The following is a 17,834-nucleotide window of genomic DNA, read 5'->3' as shown; positions in this document are numbered from 1 at the left end:
GTTTCTTGTGTAGATGTAGTCTTTTCGTTTCTCTCGAGTAGGATTGCTGGGGCATGTGGTGAACTTCATGTTTAATTGTTTGAGGAGTCACCAGACTGCTTTCCTAAGTGGCAGCTCCATGTTATTTATACTCACCAGCAGTGTGTGAGGGGTCCAGTTCCTTCACAGCCACACCAGTACTTAATTATCTTTTTGATTCTAGCCATATTAGTGCAAGTGAAGTGATATCTCATTGTGGTTTTTATTTGCGTTTTCCTAAAGTAATAATGTTAGACCTCCTTTCTTGTGCATATCGGCCATTTGTGTATCCTTTTTGGTGAAATGTCTATTCAGATTCATTTCCATTTGTTAATTGGGTTCTTTGTTATTAATTTGTGAGAAATCTATATATATTCTGAATACAGATTCCTTATCAGATAAATGAACTGCAAATATTCCTCCCAGTTTATGAACCAGAGCGTTCTTACAGTATTGTGATTAATATACAATAGTTAAAGCTTATATAAACTTTTAATTTTCAGAAAGTGAAAATGTTTAGCACTTGAACTTTTCTAATCATGGATTCATCATTAACGTTTCAGGGGTTTACTTCGGGCTTGTGCCTTAGATCAGTTCTCGAACATTATTAAGCATTAACAAGTGGTGCGGATGCTGTTGGTTCCTGACCCTCTGCCTTAATGATCCCTGTTAACTGTCACAAAATATTAGAGAAATGCTGATAAGTAGCAGTTTCTACTTGTCTACTAGATAAAATTTAGATTTACCCTCTCTTGTTTGTACATACAATTTGCATATATTTGCATATACAAAGTTTCTTATACTATTTAGCCACGGTTAGTGGCACCCCACTCCAGTACTCTTGCCTGGAAAATCCCATGGATGGAGGAGCCTGGTGGGCTGCAGTCCATGGGTTCGCTGAGGGTCGGACACTGTTGAGCAACTTCACTGTCACTTTTCACTTTCATGCATTGGAGAAGGAAATGGCAACCCACTCCAGTATTCTTGCCTGGAGAATCCCAGGGACGGGGGAGCCTGCTGGGCTGCCATCTATGGGGTCGCACAGAGTTAGACACGACTGAAGTGACCTAGCAGCAGCAGCAGTGCCTCAATTATTTGGTTCCTTTTAAAATTCATGCATACATACACTTTTCTTCCTAGGGTTGTCTTCCTTCAGATCCTCACAGTTATTTGAACTTAAGAAAATACTCTAATAATCAAAGAATGTTAGAACTTAAAAGGAGCTTTACAGATCATCCAATTAATTCTTCTCTTTGCCCAGAAAGAAACTAATTAAATCACTTAATCCCAGATTACATAGTTAATTAACGGTAGGTATAGGTAGTTCTAGGACTTCCCTGGTGGCTCAGACGGTAAAGCATCTGCCTGCAATGTGGGAGACCCGCGTTCAATCCCTGGGTCGAGGAGATCTCCTGGAGAAGGAAATGGCAACCCCCTCCAGTACTCTTGCCTGGAAAAATCCATGGACTGAGGAGCCTTGTAGGCTACAGTCCATGGGGTCACAAAGAGTCGTACACAACTGAGTGACTTCACTTTCACTTCACTTTCACTTTCATAGGTAGTTCTTAGTAAATTTATTTCTGATAATTCTTTTTTGAAGGAAAGTACAAATTTATTTCAGCTCATATATTTTTAGTGATTTTCAAATGAAGATCTCCTTGGCAACATTTCTAGATAATAAAAAGCTTACTATTTTTGGAATGACTTAAAAATTGATTCTGTGCTAAATAGTATCTAATTATTTTACTGTGTACCAAAAAAACCATAAATTTAGCCTGGCAGATAATTTGGCTTTTAAAAGTATGATTTATAGGTGTTTTTGTTTTTTCTTTTTCTCTCACCTTTATTAAGGCATAAGTGAGAAAAGTTGTATATACTTTTAAGGTATACAATGTGATATTTTGATATATATTTACATTGTAAATGATTACCACAGTCAAGCTAATTAACATTTCCACCAGCTCACACAGTTATCCTCTTTTTGTGTTGTGAGAACACTTAAGATGTGCTCTCAACAAATTTCAGAAATATGATACAGTATTATTGATTATAGTCATCATGTTGTATATTAGATCTCCAGAACTTATACATTTTGCATTACTGAAGTTTTGTATAAAGGGTACATTTCCCTTTATGGGTGTCTTTTCTCTTCTGTTTTTAAACAAAGGAAGCATATGAGGAAGAAGATAGATGTTTAAAAATATGTGCTAGTGAAATGTGGGACAGAATTTCATGAATAAACATGTAACACAGAGTACAGTGGGCAGGTTAGTTATTTCCTGGAGACATGTCACGCCTATTAGAAAATTCAAAGGCAGTGATGAGAAAAGGACACGTAATAGGAAAAGGGTAAAGCTATCTGCCCTCCCGCCCCAAGTCCTCCCCATGTGCCCCCTTTAAAAATCTCCCTGGCCAAAGTCTGTGTAAGGGAAGAGACAGTCTTGCTTTCACCAGTCTAAGTTATAGGCTAATAGATGTTCCTTTTAATAATTACAAAAATACTAGAGTCTCTTTTTTTCATTTAAAGTGAAAGTCACTCAGTCGTGTCCGACTCCTTGGACTTTTTGACCCCATGGGCTTTGTAGTCCATGGAATTCTCCAGGCCAGAATACTGGATTGGGTAACCTTTCCCTTCTCCAGGGGCTCTTTCCAACCCAGGGATAGAACCCAAGTCTTCCTCACTGCAGGCAGATTCTTTACCAGTTGAGCCATTGTTTAGCCCTGCACTTTAATACTTAAGCAATATTTTTTTTTTTTTTTACTTTTTGCCCAAAATAGTTAATCTGTGTTGTTTCTTTCATAGGAGTCTGCTTAGCCAAATAGGTAGCTTTATATAAACATCTAGCTTTTTAGACACCAACTGTGAGATGTGTCGAGAAAGCACTGTTAAACACTAAAAATAGATTGTGAAAGCTCTGCTGACTGACTTACTGCCCTTGGTCTGCTCCTGCCTAGGCTTCTATACAGCCAGTGGCCTATTCCAACTATGCTGTAATGCTGGTAAAATAATCTTTATGCTTCACTGTAAAAACTCTTAATTCTGTCTTCTTTGAACTGTGAAACAGTTCTGTCCTATGTCAATCTCAGTCTGTGTGGAACTGAAATAATTTTTGTCTTAGAAGCAAGTATTCCAGTTAAGTCTTTGGGCTTATTTTCACCTTTTAAATTTTGCGTAGAGTAGGGATCCTGTTACTAAAGTAGGAAATGTAAATCTGCCCCAAATTCAAAAGAGAGTTATTTCACTGTTTCAGATAAAAACTTGTGAATGTGGCCTGCAGAATTCAGGTGCTTAAGAGCCACACACTGCCTGGTTGTTAGTTCATATAATCTAGGAAACATGCCTCATTCTAGCCCTTCATAACTGAGCTGACTTTCCTGCTTGCCTAATCATAGTGTCTCTTTCTTCAGGAAGCCTTTTTAGATGAACTCCACTCATCCACCAGTCCTCAAGTAATTTATCAAGAATCCTTAGACATTCTCATGAGTCTGAGTGTTGTTATGAGATTTAAACAACTTTGTCTTTCTCCATAGGTATAGATACTAATGGACTTCCCAGGTGGAGCAATGGTTAAGAATCCACCTGCCAATGCAGAGACACAAGAGACGTGGTTCAGTCCCTGGGTCAGGAAGATCCCCTGGAGTAGGAAATGGCAGCCCACTCCAGTATTCTTACCTGGGTAATTCCACAGACAGAGTAGCCTAGCAGGCTACCATCCAGGAGGGTCACAAAGAGTTGGACACAATTGAGTTTGCACGCACACACACACATAGATACTAGTACTGTACATCTGAGACCTGGGATCGATCCCTGGGTTGGGAAGATCCCCTGGGGAAGGGAAAGGCAACCCAATCCAGTATTCTGTCCTGGAGAATTCCATGGACTGTGGAGTTGCAGAGTCTACTGGAGGGTGAGTTTGAACATGATCATTTTGAAACAATGACAAAACCTTTTTGAAACTTTGTAAGTAGCACATTTGAGCAGCAGTTTAAAATAAAGATTTTAAAAACTGTGTTTTCTGTGATTCTAGGTAGTACTTTAGAGGGACCTTCATGGAAACTGAGGGGATTGATGAACTAGAGGTAGGGGATACCATGCTCTCTAACCAGGGCAGCTTTACTTTTACTTGGGTTATGTATTGTGGTTCAGTGTAGATTTCTCTTGGAAGCTTGCCTCTCCCTTCTAAAAGCTGTGAAAGTCATAGGACTAACAGGTTTATGATTTGGGGTTTTGGAGGGTGAACAGGATGATGGGTGTGGTTGACTGAATTATTATTATTATAGAAAAGTCCTCAGAAGTTATTAATGATGATTGAGGAATGCTACTCCAGGACATCTTTGATGAATAAATCAGTACTCAAGTTTTTGATCTGATAACTCCTTTACACTCTTAAACAATTGCTGAGGTTCTCAAAGAGCACCTTGTATATGAGTTATGCCCATGAATTTATATTAAAAAAAAAAACTTAAATTTATTTTAAAATAGTGAACTCCTTACATATTAACAATAAATTTTTTTTATAAAATGTATTTCCCCAAACAAAAAATTTAGTGTCATTTTTTACATTTTTGCAAATCTCTTTACTATTTGACTTCATAAAAGAAACTCAGAGTTTCTGGTAGTCCAGTGATTGAGACTATACTTCCATTGCATGGCACACAGGTTCAATCCCTGGTCAGGGGACTGAGATCCTGCATGTTGCATGGCAAGGCCAAAAAATAAAAAAATTAGAAAAAGAAGGAACAGATTCTCTTCATTCAGTTGGTTGTGATATGCTATTTTACTTGAACTGTATAAAGAAAATACAGCCTCATGGCTGTAAATAGTTGGGAATGGAAAAGGTTTTTCAGATATTATGAACATTTTCTTTTGACATCAGACCCCACAAGTTTCTTATTTGCAATGTGGAATCTAAAACCATGGCAGTGAACTTTCTTCTCCCTGAACTTAAAGTTGCAATGTACCCTTGCAGAAACCTAACTGCTGCTCCATCACCCTCAAGAGTCGTTAAATGATCTGGCTACCTCCTATCTCTCTGATCTCATCTCCAGACCCTCTGCTGGCTCTGCTTGCTATTTGTTTCTCTGAACAGTCAGTCTCCTTTATTGGGCTTTCATGCTTGCTGTTACCTCCAACTTCACAGCAAATAAATTCAGTTGAGATCAGTCACTCTGTCCTGTCTGGCTCTTTGAGACCCCATGGACTGCAGCAGGCTAGGTTTCCCTCCATCACCAGCTCTTGGAGCTTGCACAAACTCACGACCATTGAGTTGGTGATGCCATCCAACCATCTCATCCTCTGTTGTTCTCTTCTCCTCCTGCCTCCAATCTTTCCCAGCCTCAGCGATTTTTCCAATGACTGTTCTTTTCATCAGGTGGCCAAAGTATTGGAACTTCACCTTCAGCATCAGTCCTTCCAATGAATATTCAGGGTTGATTTCCTTTAGGATTGACTGGTTTGATCTCTTTGCAGTTCAAGGGACTCTCAAGAGTCTTCTCCAACACCACAGTTTCAAAGCATCGATTTCCTCGGCACTCAGCTTTCTTTATGGTCCAACTCTCACATCCATACACAACTACTGGAAAAACCGTAGCTTTGACTGTATGGACCTTGGTTGGCAAAGTAATGGCTCTGCTTTTTAATATGCTGTCTAGGTTTGTCATAGCTTTTCTTCCAAGGAGCAAGCGTCTTTTAATTTCATGGCTCTAGTCACCATTTGCAGTGATTTTGGAGACTAAAACGTCTGTCACTGTTTCCATTGTTTTCCTGTCAGTTTACCATGAAGTGGTGGAACTGGATGCCATGGTCTTAGTTTTTTGAATGTTGAGTTTTAAGCCAGCCTTTTCACTCTACTCTTTCACTTTCATCAAGAGACTCTTTAGTTTTTCTTCGCTTTCAGCCATAAGGGTGGTGTCATCTGCATATCTGAAGTTATTGATATTTCTCTCAGCAGTCTTGATTCTGGCTTGTGCTTTATGCAGCCCAGCATTTCGCATGATATACTCTGCATAAAAGTTAAATAAGCAGAGTGAGAATATACAGCCTTGATGTACTCCTTTCCCAATTTGGAACCAGTTGGTTATTCCATGTCCGATTCTAACTGTTGTTTCTTAACCTGCATACGGATTTCTCAGGAAGCAAGTAGGATGGTCTGATACTCTCATCTCTTGAAGAATTTTTCACAGATTGTTCTGATCCACACAGTCAAAGTCTCTAGTGTAGTTAATGAATCAGAAGTAGGTGTTTTTGTGGAATTCTCTTGCTTTTTCTGTGATCCAGTGGATATTGGCAATTTGATCTCTGGTTCCTCTGCCTTTTCTAAATCCAGATTGAACATCTGAAAGTTCTCAGTTCACGTATTGTTGAAGCCCAGCTTGGAGAATTTTGAGCATTACTTTGCCAGCATGTGAGATGACTGTAGTTGTGCAGTAGTTTGAGCATTCTTTGGCATTGTCTTTCTTTGGGATTGGAATGAAAACTGACCTTTTCCAGTCCTGTGGCCACTGCTGAGTTTTCCAAATTTGCTGGCATGTTGAGTGCAGCACTTTCACAGCATCATCTTTTAGGATTTGAAATAGCTCAGCTGGAATTCCGTCACCACCTAGCTTTGTAGTGATGCTGCCTAAGGCCCACTTGACTTTGCTTTCCAGGATATCTGCCTCAAGGTGAGTGATCACACCATCATGGTTATCTGGGTCATTAAGACCTTTTTTTATAGTTCTTCTGTGTATTCTTGTTATCTCTTAATATCTTCTGCTTCAGTTAGGTCCATGCCATTTCTGTCCTTTATTGTGCCTATCTTTGCATGAAATGTTCCCTTGGTATCTCTAATTTTCTTGAGGAGATCTCTAGTCTTTCCCATTCTATTGTTTTCCTCTATTTCTCTGCACTGATCAGAGGAAGTCTTTTTTTTAATCTCTCCTTGCTATTCTTTGGCACTCTGCACTCAAATGGGTATATCTTTTCTTTTCTCCTTTGCCTTTCGCTTCTCTTCTTTTCTCAGCTCTTTGTAAGGCCTCCTCAGACAACCATTTTGCCTTTTTGCATTTCTTTTTCTTGGGGATAGTCTTGATCCCAGTACAATGTCTCTAACCTCCGTCCATAGTTCTTGAGACACTCTGTTGATCAAATCTAATCCCCTGGATCCATTTGTCACTTACACTGTATAATCATAAGGGATTTGATTTAGGTCACACCTGAATGGTCTAGTGCTTTTCACAACTTTCTTCAATTTAAGTCTGATTTTTGCAATAAGGGGTTCAAGATCTGAGCCACAGTCAGCTCCCGGCCTTGTTTTTGCTGACTGTATAGAGCTTTTCCATCTTCGGCTCCAAAGCGTATAAGCAGTCTAGTTTCTGTATTGACCATCTGGAGTTGGTCACGTGTAGAGTCATCTCTTGTGTTGTAGGTCAAGGGTGTTTTGCATTCTCCTGGCAAAACTCTGTTAGCCTTTGACCTGCTTCATTTTGTACTCCAAGACCAAACTTGCCTTTTGCTCCAGGTATCTCTTGACTTGCTACTTTTGCATTCTAGTCTCCTATGATGAAAAGGACATCTTTTTTTTTTTTTTGGTGTTAGTTCTAGAAGATCTTCTAGGTCTTCATTGAACCGTTCAACTTAAGCTTAGCATCAGTGGTTGGGACATAGGCTTGGATTACTGTGATATTGAACAGTTTGCCTTGGAAATGAAAAGAGATCATTCAGTCGTTTTTGAGATTGCACCCAAATAATGCATTTCAGACTCTTGTTGATTTTGAAGTCTACTCCATTTCTTATAAGGGATTCTTGCCCACAGTAGTAGATGTAATGGTCATCTGAATTAAATTCGCCCGTTCGGGTCTGTTTCAGTTCACTGATCTCTAAAATGTCGATGTTCACTCTTGGCATCTCCTGTTTGCCCACTTCCAATTTACCTTGATTCCTGGACCTAACATTCCAGGTTCCTATGCAATATTGTTCTTTACAGCATCAGACTTTACTTCCATCACCAGTCACATCCACAATTGGGCGTTCTTTTTGCTTTGGCTTAGCCTCTTCTTTCTGGAGCTATTTCTCTACTCTTCTCCAAATAAATTAGATATTGTGTTCAGTTCCGTTCAGTTGCTCAGTTGTGTCCAACTCTTTGCGACCCCATGAATCGCGGCACGCCAGGCCTCCCTGTCCATCACCAACTCCTGGAGTTCACTCAGACTCATGTCCATTGAGTCAGTGAGGCCATCCAGCCATCTCATCCTCGGTCGTCCCCTTCTCCTCCTGCCCCCAACCCCTCCCAGCATCAGGGTCTTTTCTAATGAGTCAACTCTTCGCATAAAGTGGCCAAAGTATTGGAGTTTCAGCTTCAATATCAGTCCTTCCAATGAACACCCAGGACTGATCTCCTTTAAGATGGACTGGTTGGATCTCCCTGCAGTCCAAGGGACTCTCAAGAGTCTTCTCCAACACCACCGTTCAAAAGCATCAATTCTTCAGTGCTCAGCTTTCTTCACAGTCCAACTCTCACATCCATACATGACCACTGGAAAAACCATAGTTTTGATTAGACGGACCTTTGTTGGCAAAGTAATGTCTCTGCTTTTGAATATGCTGTCTAGGTTGGTCATAACTTTTCTTCGAAGGAGTAAGCATCTTTTAATTTCGTGGCTGCAGTCACCATCTGCAGTGATTTTGGAGCCCCCAAAAATAAAGTCAGCCACTGTTTCCACTGTTTCCCGATCTATTTGCCATGAAATGATGGGACCAGATGCCATGACCTTTGTTTCCTGAATGTTGAGCTTTAAGCCAACTTTTCACTCTCCTCTTTCACTTTCATCAAGAGGCTTTTTAGTTCCTCTTCACTTTCTGCCATAAGGGTGGTGTCATCTGCATATCTGAGGTTATTGATATTTCTCCTGGCAATCTTGATTCCAGCTTGTGTTTCCTCCAGTCCAGCGTTTCTCATGATGTACTCTGCATATAAGTTAAATAAGTAGGGTGACAGTATACAGCCTTGACATACTCCTTTTCCTATTTGGAACCAGTCTGTTGTTCCATGTCCAGTTCTAACTGTTGCTTCCTGCTTGCATACAGGTTTCTCAAGAGGCAGGTCAGGTGGTCTCGTATTCCCATTTCTTTCAGAATTTTCCACCGTTTATTGTGATCCACACAGTCAAAGGCTTTGGCATATTAAATTAGACCCACCCTAACAAAGACCCTGCTTTCAAGTATAGTCACATTCTGAAGTAATAGGAATTAGGTCTCCTGGTATGAATTTTTAGGAGACACAATTAAGCCCGTAAAAGTAATATTGCATACTTTATTCAAATATTCTCTTACTGATGGATGTTTGCTTTCTAGTTTTTACCACTATGAACAGAGCTGAAATAAAATCCTTTTATGTATATTCTTTTATTTGGTTAAGATAAATCCCAGGGGTGTGTTTGCTGGGCCATAGAATTTATTTTTAATTTTGATAGTGGTTGCTGGATTACTTTTCAAAAAGCTGTTATCAGCATTTCTGCCAGCAAGGTAACAGAATCATCTTTTCTGAACATTCCTGTCAACAATAGGTGTTATTGATCATTTAATTTTTCTAATAAAATATTCTTTAGTTCACATTACTCTTGATTCTATAGAATTTGAGGAACATTTCATATATTTGTATAAGGAAAATTTTAAATGCAAAACTTCAGTAAGATTATTAAAAGTTATTTTAAGAAGAAAAACTTAAACTACCATCTGGGTATGTTGCCAGTTCCCACTTAATAATGAATTGAGTTTCAAAAGTTGATTTGTGAATGCTCGTGATTTGAAAGGCACTCCCATGGAAAGGCAGTGATAGGAACAGTGATTGTCAACCTGCCCTATAAAGCATGCAGTACAGATAGGATACGGTCCTGGCTTTATTGGAGGAAAGATAATAATGGTATTTCTCAGTTAACCACCAGTTATGTGCTTACAGAGAAGGAAATGGCAACCCACTCCAGTATTCTTGCCTGGAGAATCCCATGGACGGAGGAGCTTGTGTGCTACAGTCCATGGGTCGCAAAGAGTCGGACACAACTGAGCAACTTCACTTCACTTTATGTGCTTATGGGAGGTATTCGTTAGTTGTATGTAGGTAGACTATTTCATGTACATTGAATAATAATACATATTAATTCATAGGAAAGCTTAGATATACTTAAAGACTGTTGCATATACTTTAGTTACAGTAACTACAGTACAAATATATATTTGTGTATTTATTTATACAGAAAAGGTTATACTGCCAGATTTTATGACAGCCTTCAGAAGCTATCTACAACTGACACTCACTAAAGGTGTGTGTGTGAGAGCAGTTACAATATGCATCACATATTTATGTGTGGGGGGTGGCATTAAAAGAATAAAGAAAAAAGTTCTTTTGTTTATTTATGTATGACCAACCTAGATAGCATATTCAAAAGCAGAGACATTACTTTGCCAACTAAGGTCTGTCTAGTCAAGGCTATGGTTTTTCCTGTGGTCATGTATGGATGTGAGAGTTGGACCATGAAGAAGGCTGAGCGCTAAAGAATTGATGCTTTTGAACCGTGGTATTGGAGAAGACTCTTGAGAAGTCCCTTGGACTGCAAGGAGATCCAACCAGTCCATTCTGAAGGAGATCAGCCCTGGGATTTCTTTGGAAGGAATAATGTTAAAGCTGAAACTCCAGTACTTCGGCCACCTCATGCGAAGAGTTGACTTATTGGAAAAGACTTTGATGCTGGGAGGGATTGGGGGCAGGAGGAGAAGGGGACGACAGAGGATGAGATGGCTGGATGGCATCACTGACTCAATGGACCTGAATCTGAGTGAACTCTGGGAGTTGGTGATGGACAGGGAGGCCTGGCGTGCTGCGATTCATGGGGTCGCAAAGAGTTGGACACGACTGAGCAACTGAACTGAACTGATTTCTCATTTCAGTAGATTGAGGTTCAAAATAAGATCCTATTTTTAAAAAATAAATGGCTGGATCCTTCTTATTAAAATATAAGCTCAGTGAGAGCAGTTTTGTGTATCTTGTTCACTGTTGGATCTCTGACATTTAAAATAGCACCTTATACACAGTAGACTTTCAGTAAAAATTTTCTGAAAGAGTCCCAGTTTAGGGGGAGAAAGAACTGTTTTCTTCATTCTTTTAATGCCCCCTCCACCACTGATAAATATGTCATGCATATTGTAAGTGCTCTCTCACACACACCTTTAGTGAATATCAGTTGTAGATAGCTTCTAAAGGCTGTCATAAAATTTGGCAGTATAACATTTTCTGTATAGTCTTGGGTCATTTAAGTACCATTTAGATGAAATGGAACACTTCAGCTGTAACTGCTATCTCATGGAAGAGAAGTTTTGTTTTGTTTTGTTTTTTATCCTATCTGTATAGGAAGTACTACTTCTGCCTGCTCATTAAAGAAATCTCTTTAACAGCATCTTCTTTGAAATAATAAAAAACAAAGTCTGTATTTCAGGAATTGGTTCTCTGCTTATTTTTAAACATTTATCATTGCCCTTGTTTTACAGTCAGAGGCTTTTGAAGTTTTGTTTTTAAGCAGTTAAAATAATTTATTAGTCTCTTGTGTAAATGAACTTTATGATCCTAATTTGACAGATTTAAGATGTGATAAAGGTTAATCTCTAGAAATTTAGATGAACAGTTCACATCATGCATTATTTTCTATTTAAGCCTAATCCTTTTTTCAGTTTATTTACCTGATAGGTTTTATTTGACTCTTAGTAACCATCAGTGGGAAGATCCCCTGGAGAAGGGAAAGGCTACCCACTACAGTATTCTGGCCTGGAGAATTTCATGAACTGTATAGTCCATGGGGTCACAAAGAGTCGGACACAACTGAGCGACTTTCAGTTCAATTCAGTTCAACCATCAGTGAATAAAACTGCTTGAATTTTAATTTCTAAGATTTCATGTATCATACAACGTGTCAAGCTTAATATTTTAACTATATGTGACTGAATTACAAGCAGTATCATGGTCTGGGGTGTTTTTTTTTTTTAACATAAGCATTTCAACACAGTTATTAAATACAGTTGAATTTATTCTACATAATAAATGTTGATTTTAGTTCTGACTGCCTTTATGTTGAATGATTTCTGCTTTAAAGCTTTATGCTCCTGAAATCAACCAGACTCTATAACCTTCACTACCACCCCTTTTCACTCTTAATTCTGAGAAAAAGATATTTTATTACTTTCACCCCTATAACATAGAGGCTTTGAGTGTTCCCTGAATATCAGAGGTTTAGTGTGAAAAAGAGAAAATGATTCTGTAAGTAGATAAACAAGGCCTTGCCTAATGGGAGCGTCAGTAGAGGAAATTTACAAGGGAACAAGTAATTACAATTCAGTAGGACAAACCCAGTAACAAAAATGTGATACCTAGTACAAGGATTAGCATAGAGCAGAATATAAGGCCCATAGATCAGGGCAATTTTTGATTAATCTCTATATATCCAGCCTGGTATTAATAGGTTCAATAAATCAGTTAAATGAATGAGATTAATACTGCCTTAGAAAGGGACAAGAAGCAAAGAAGTCTTCCTAAATGAGATGAGATATGGGTTTTGAAAATCAAATAGGTAAACAAAAGGGCAAGAGAATGAATGATAGCCATGGAAAACAGTGTGAGTGAAAACTGCATGCCATGTTTCACAAACTGCAGATAGTATGAATTGCTTCAGCGTGAAGTGTAAACTGAAGAGCAGCTAGAGATAGAGCTATATTAATGAAGAATTATATAATTTCCAAGGGTCTTCTTGAAAAACAACATTTTTTAAAATGTAATCTGATAGATTTACATTTTCTTGAATACTTTCTAAAATGTGTTTCGAGGTACCTAAATCACTTTTTCAAAGGGCTTGGGTATTTTTTAAAGTTAATTAGAATTATTGTTGATTAAATATTTTTATCTTAATATTTCTTACCTCTAGCAATTTAGCTTTATGTCAGATTTTTAGTGTATTTATAATATTACATAATACATGGGATCCTTTGTGTAATCAAAGACCATTTTACCCATTTTGAGTGGGTAAGATGATTTTACCTGTTCAGATGATAAGATTCATAGCGCTGCATCTACATTTATGGTATGCTGGTGTTACTTAAAGTATGACCACGTACTCAAAGCCGAGTTTTATATAGAAGCCCGCTATATAAATGGACACATTTCATGGACATTCTATTCCTTATGCTGATGGAGCTACTAGACACTCCCCATATGCCTCCAGCCTTTGACAGTCTGTGGTTTAGTGGAAAGAGCTTTGCCCTAGATACCAGGAGGCCCAGGTTCAGCATTCATTGCTCGTTAGCTACAAGGTGGTGGGTGTTTCCTTTTTCACTTCAGTTCACTTTAGTTCAGTCGCTCAGTCATGTCTTACTGTTTGCAGCCCCATGAGTTGCAGCACGCCAGGCCTCCCTGTCCATCACCAACTCCTGGAGTTCACTCAAACTCATGTCCATCGAGTCAGTGATGCCATCCAGCCATCTCATCCTTTGTCATTCCCTTCTCCTCTTGCCCCCAATCCTTCCCAGCATCAGAGTCTTTTCCAATGAGTCAACTCTTCGCATCAGGTGGCCAGAGTATTGGAGTTTCAGCTTTAGCATCACTCCTTCCAATGAACACCCAGGACTATTTCCTTTAGAACGGACTGGTTGGATCTCCTTGCAGTCCAAGGGACTCTCAAGAGTCTTCTCCAACACCACAGTTCAAAGGCATCAGTTCGTTGGCGCTGAGCTTTCTTCACAGTCCAACTCTCATATCCATACATGACCACTGGAAAAACCATAGCCTTGACTAGACGGACCTTAGTCGGCAAAGTAATGTCTCTGCTTTTTAATATACTGTCTAGGGTGGTCATAACTTTCCTTCCAAGGAGTAAGCGTCTTTTAATTTCATGGGTGCAATCACCATCTGCAATGATTTTGGGGCCCAGAAAAATAAAGTCAGCCACTGTTTCCCCATTTATTTGCCATGAAGTGATGGGGCCAGATGCTATGATCTTCGTTTTCTGAATGTTGAGCTTTAAGCCAACTTTTTCACTCTCCTCTTTCACTTTCATCAAGAGGCTTTTTAGTTCCTCTTCACTTTCTGCCATAAGGGTGGTGTCATCTGCATATCTGAGGTTATTGATATTTCTCCCGGCAATCTTGATTCCAGCTTGTGTTTCTTCCAGCCCAGCGTTTCTCATGATGTGCTCTGCATATAAGTTAAATAAGCAGGGTGACAATATACAGCCTTGACGTACTCCTTTTCCTATTTGGAACCAGTCTGTTGTTCCATGTCCAGTTCTAAGTTTTGCTTCCTGACCTGCATATAGGTTTCTCAAGAGGCAGGTCAGGTGGTCTGGTATTCCCATCTCTTTCAGAATTTTCCAGTTTATAGAAGGACTGTGAAATAACATCTATAGTCCCTTCTAAAATTCTGTGGTTTTATAAATGTATAGCTATATTTTATGTGATGCTGGATCCTTGAGTAGGAATGTAACCCCAATTAAAGTGACTTTTCCAGGACTATCTTAGTGAAACTAGGGCCTGTCTATGTTGTTTTTCATTTGTGAGATATAATTCTATGTGTAAGATAGTTTTCCTCGTTCAACTTTTATAATAAGTTCCTCTCCCCATCGCCCATGTCATAGTTGAGATTTTGGTAGGATAGGTGCAGATATCTGGCCCAGAATTTGGTGGATGGGTCTAAAACTGAGGAGAAAAATCAGATTTGGAGTCATCAGTCCATGGGGTTGCGAAGAGTCAGACATGACTGAGCAACTAACACTTGAACTTTTCATGGAGGTGATAAAAATTTGGAAGTAAATGAGATTAGTTAGGGGAAAGAACAGAAGGAGGGAGCAGACAGACAAGGATGGACTCCACATTTGAGGGGTGAAGGAAAATATGTCACTCTATAAGAAACAAATGGAAAAAGAAACAGAGAAATAAAAAGAAGCAAATGGGATTGTGTGTCACTGATAAGAAGAGAGAGTTTAAAAAAATGAAAAATCGAGCCCCCCCCCCCACCAAAAAAAGCCTGTATGTAGTGTTAGGGTGCACCTTTCAAGGAAGATAAGTCAGCCTTGAATGTAAAGGGTGTCTACAGTTTAAACTAATGAGGGCATGCAGTTCTATGTATAAAAGGAAAACTGTTGTCAAAAATTCCATTTGTGTTTTGTTTTACAAAAAGATTTTTAAAATCATGCTTAGTGTTGAAGAGGAATCCATTTACCAAGTTTGTTACGTACACACAGAATGTTATGGCTGGTGAATAGAAAGCTGAGAAACATCTGGGTTCTGGTCTGTACTCCGTCCATTATTTTACCCGCACAAGCATTCAGTCATCTAATCGGGTGGGGGATCTGGGAGCAGGTCGGTTATTGTCAGCTTGGTAATTGCTATACCAGAAATGGCAAAAAGTTCTTGGGCAAATGATTCACGCCTTTGGGGACTCAGTTTCTTTGCCTGTAAAATAATAAGAAATTATTATTTATAGTTGACATAGCGCCCTTCACACAGTTTTACATTGTCGTGATGTTATTGGCTTCTAAAATATTTTTCTTTAAAAAGTATAAGTGCATATATATGTTTGTATACATATCTGTGTACTTCAAATATATGTTTAAAAAATTCATTATATGGTACACTTGATAAAAAAAAATCTGTCCATACACTGAGGCTGTCCAGCCCTCAGCTAATGAAGTGTATATATAGTAAAATAGACCATACTAAATGCTCTTGGTTAGTGAGTACTGTCTACTTTAATCCAGTGAGAGTTCTACCATCCTTTGAAGAGTTGAACATTTTTGAAACATGTTTGTCTTCTGAATTTTATTTTGCTGCCATTTTAAAAAGTAGGGAGTGGTTTTGACCCATAATGAGTGACAAAGGGATGCAAGTAAAGACTGTCTTGCCGGTTATGAAAATTTAAGTTTTATGAAGAGTGGTGGCTGAGATGCCTTCAAAGAAATGGTTGAGGAAAATGAAGGTAAAGAGTGCTGGGCATTTATGAATAGGTGACCACCAAGTTACCTTCCTGAAGCATGGACAATCTCTCATTGTCAAAAGTCCCTATTTTGTGTCCTTTGATACGGGGTGACTTTGTATTCAAGGCATTTGTTAGCTTGTGTTATGTGCGCTGTACAGTGCTAGTTGCTGGGGTTACTTTGGTGAAAAAAAGAAAGATATAGGCCTCTTGAATGTTACGATTTGGTAAGAAAGATAGAGGTAAACGAGGGACGCACAGGAGGTCACTTTTGCCCAAGCACTGTACTGAGCCAGTGTTCTAACTACCACTGGCTCTCGGCAAAAACCAGGTAAACCGCATCGTTTAGCTCAGCCTCTCCCTCCCTCCCAGTATTCCCACATTCTAAGGAAAGGCATAGTTTAAGAAAAAATTTTTGAAATTTTGTAATTTAAGTATCTGAATCTCTGGAAACATGTCAATAAGCATGTATGGTGCATGTGACTAGGAAAAAGGTTAACAATTTCAGGCTAGGGTAATAACAGTGAAATCTGTATTTGCAAGCCAGACTATATTCTTGAATACAAACCCCACACTTGAAAAAATTACTTGCTTTGTTTATTTAATCAGATTAAACAAACCTTTAATTACTTTTTGTTTATAGGTTCAGGGGCAAGTTCATCCAACTCTTGAGTCTAGTGATGATGCTCTTCAGTATGTTGAAGAATTAATTTTGCAACTATTAAATATGCTATGCCAAGCTCAACCCCGAAGTGCTTCAGATGTAGAGGTATGATCAAGTTTGCCTTATACCTAGTATGTGTGTTTATTGTAATGTCAATGAAGGGGGAAGATGTTTGCTTTTCAGTTCCACACAGCGTCTATATGGTATTTTTAAAATGATGACTAGATTTCTTTTCACTTTGTATTGAGTGTCTGCTAGCTTGTATATGTTTTTGCATCAAAGCATTCCGTTATTTGCTATTAATCTAAAGTCAACTTTTATTGACCTCTAAATACTACTTCTTGAGGCTAAAATGACAGATATACCTTTAAGACTGGAATATATCCAAGTGTTTCTTTTTTCTTGTTTTTTCTTAAAGTCAGCTATCATTTCAAAAGCATTTCAGCCAATCCTTTGATCTTCAGTGCTCTGTGTATTTTTAGATAGGAAGTGAACCCCTCCCCACCAATTGAAGGGAGGGAAACATCAAAATTCTAGGAAGGAAGATGTCACAAATATGACATGGCTCCTGTCTTTTTATGGCTTGTAGATTAGTGGAGATACAGGCAGATGTGTGGGCAATAACATAATGTGATGTCCTGTGAGTAAAGGGTATGTGGGAAACCATTAAAAAAAAAAAAAAAAGGCAAACTAATAATACAGACTTTGAGGCTTAAGTTTGGATTCTCAGAAGAGCCACCTAAATTGAGTTCTTAAGGAGTCAGGTTTGAGAAGAGAAGAAAGAAGGTTTGAAGTACCAACTATAGAAAATGGGAGATAGAGCTGGAAATATAAAAGGAGTTTTCTGGCAATGATGTAAGGTCATTTGACTTTGAAGATCTTGAATGTATAGTGTACAAATCTTTGCATTTCTGTGACGTTTCTTTTGTGGTCCTTTTGTGGGCTCAAAAAAGACAGTTGAGTTGAATGGTATTTTACTGTGGCTATACAGTGACAGAACGGTAGGGCAAGAGGGTTGTGGAAATAAGTAATAGCAGTGCTTTACAACCCTTTTCAGGACACAGCACACTAGAATGTAATAATGACTTTGTGGTACACAGTGGCTGGGGAGGAGATGTATCCCTGCTGTACTCTCCTGAGGCAGTTAGGGATTGATACATAGTTATATC

The 17,834-nt window shown here is 38.8% G+C and overlaps 1 protein-coding gene across 2 annotated transcripts in view; it reads left to right on the top strand.

Annotated features, from left to right (window-relative positions):
- SOS1 (SOS Ras/Rac guanine nucleotide exchange factor 1) overlaps nucleotides 1–17,834 on the top strand; it is a 129,829-nt gene that overhangs the window by 35,089 nt on the left and 76,906 nt on the right. For both annotated transcript variants that reach the window (XM_040224681.1, XM_040224680.1), the window contains exon 2: nucleotides 16,645–16,770. In XM_040224681.1, the coding sequence (XP_040080615.1) occupies nucleotides 16,645–16,770 (126 nt within the window). The remainder of the gene's footprint in view (nucleotides 1–16,644; nucleotides 16,771–17,834) is intronic.

This window comes from Oryx dammah, unplaced genomic scaffold (assembly GCF_014754425.2).
Source record: "Oryx dammah isolate SB20612 unplaced genomic scaffold, SCBI_Odam_1.1 HiC_scaffold_25, whole genome shotgun sequence".
Classification (NCBI taxonomy): domain Eukaryota; kingdom Metazoa; phylum Chordata; class Mammalia; order Artiodactyla; family Bovidae; genus Oryx; species Oryx dammah.
Note: the sequence above shows the minus strand (reverse complement) of the source record. Positions and strands in the feature narration are given on the sequence as shown.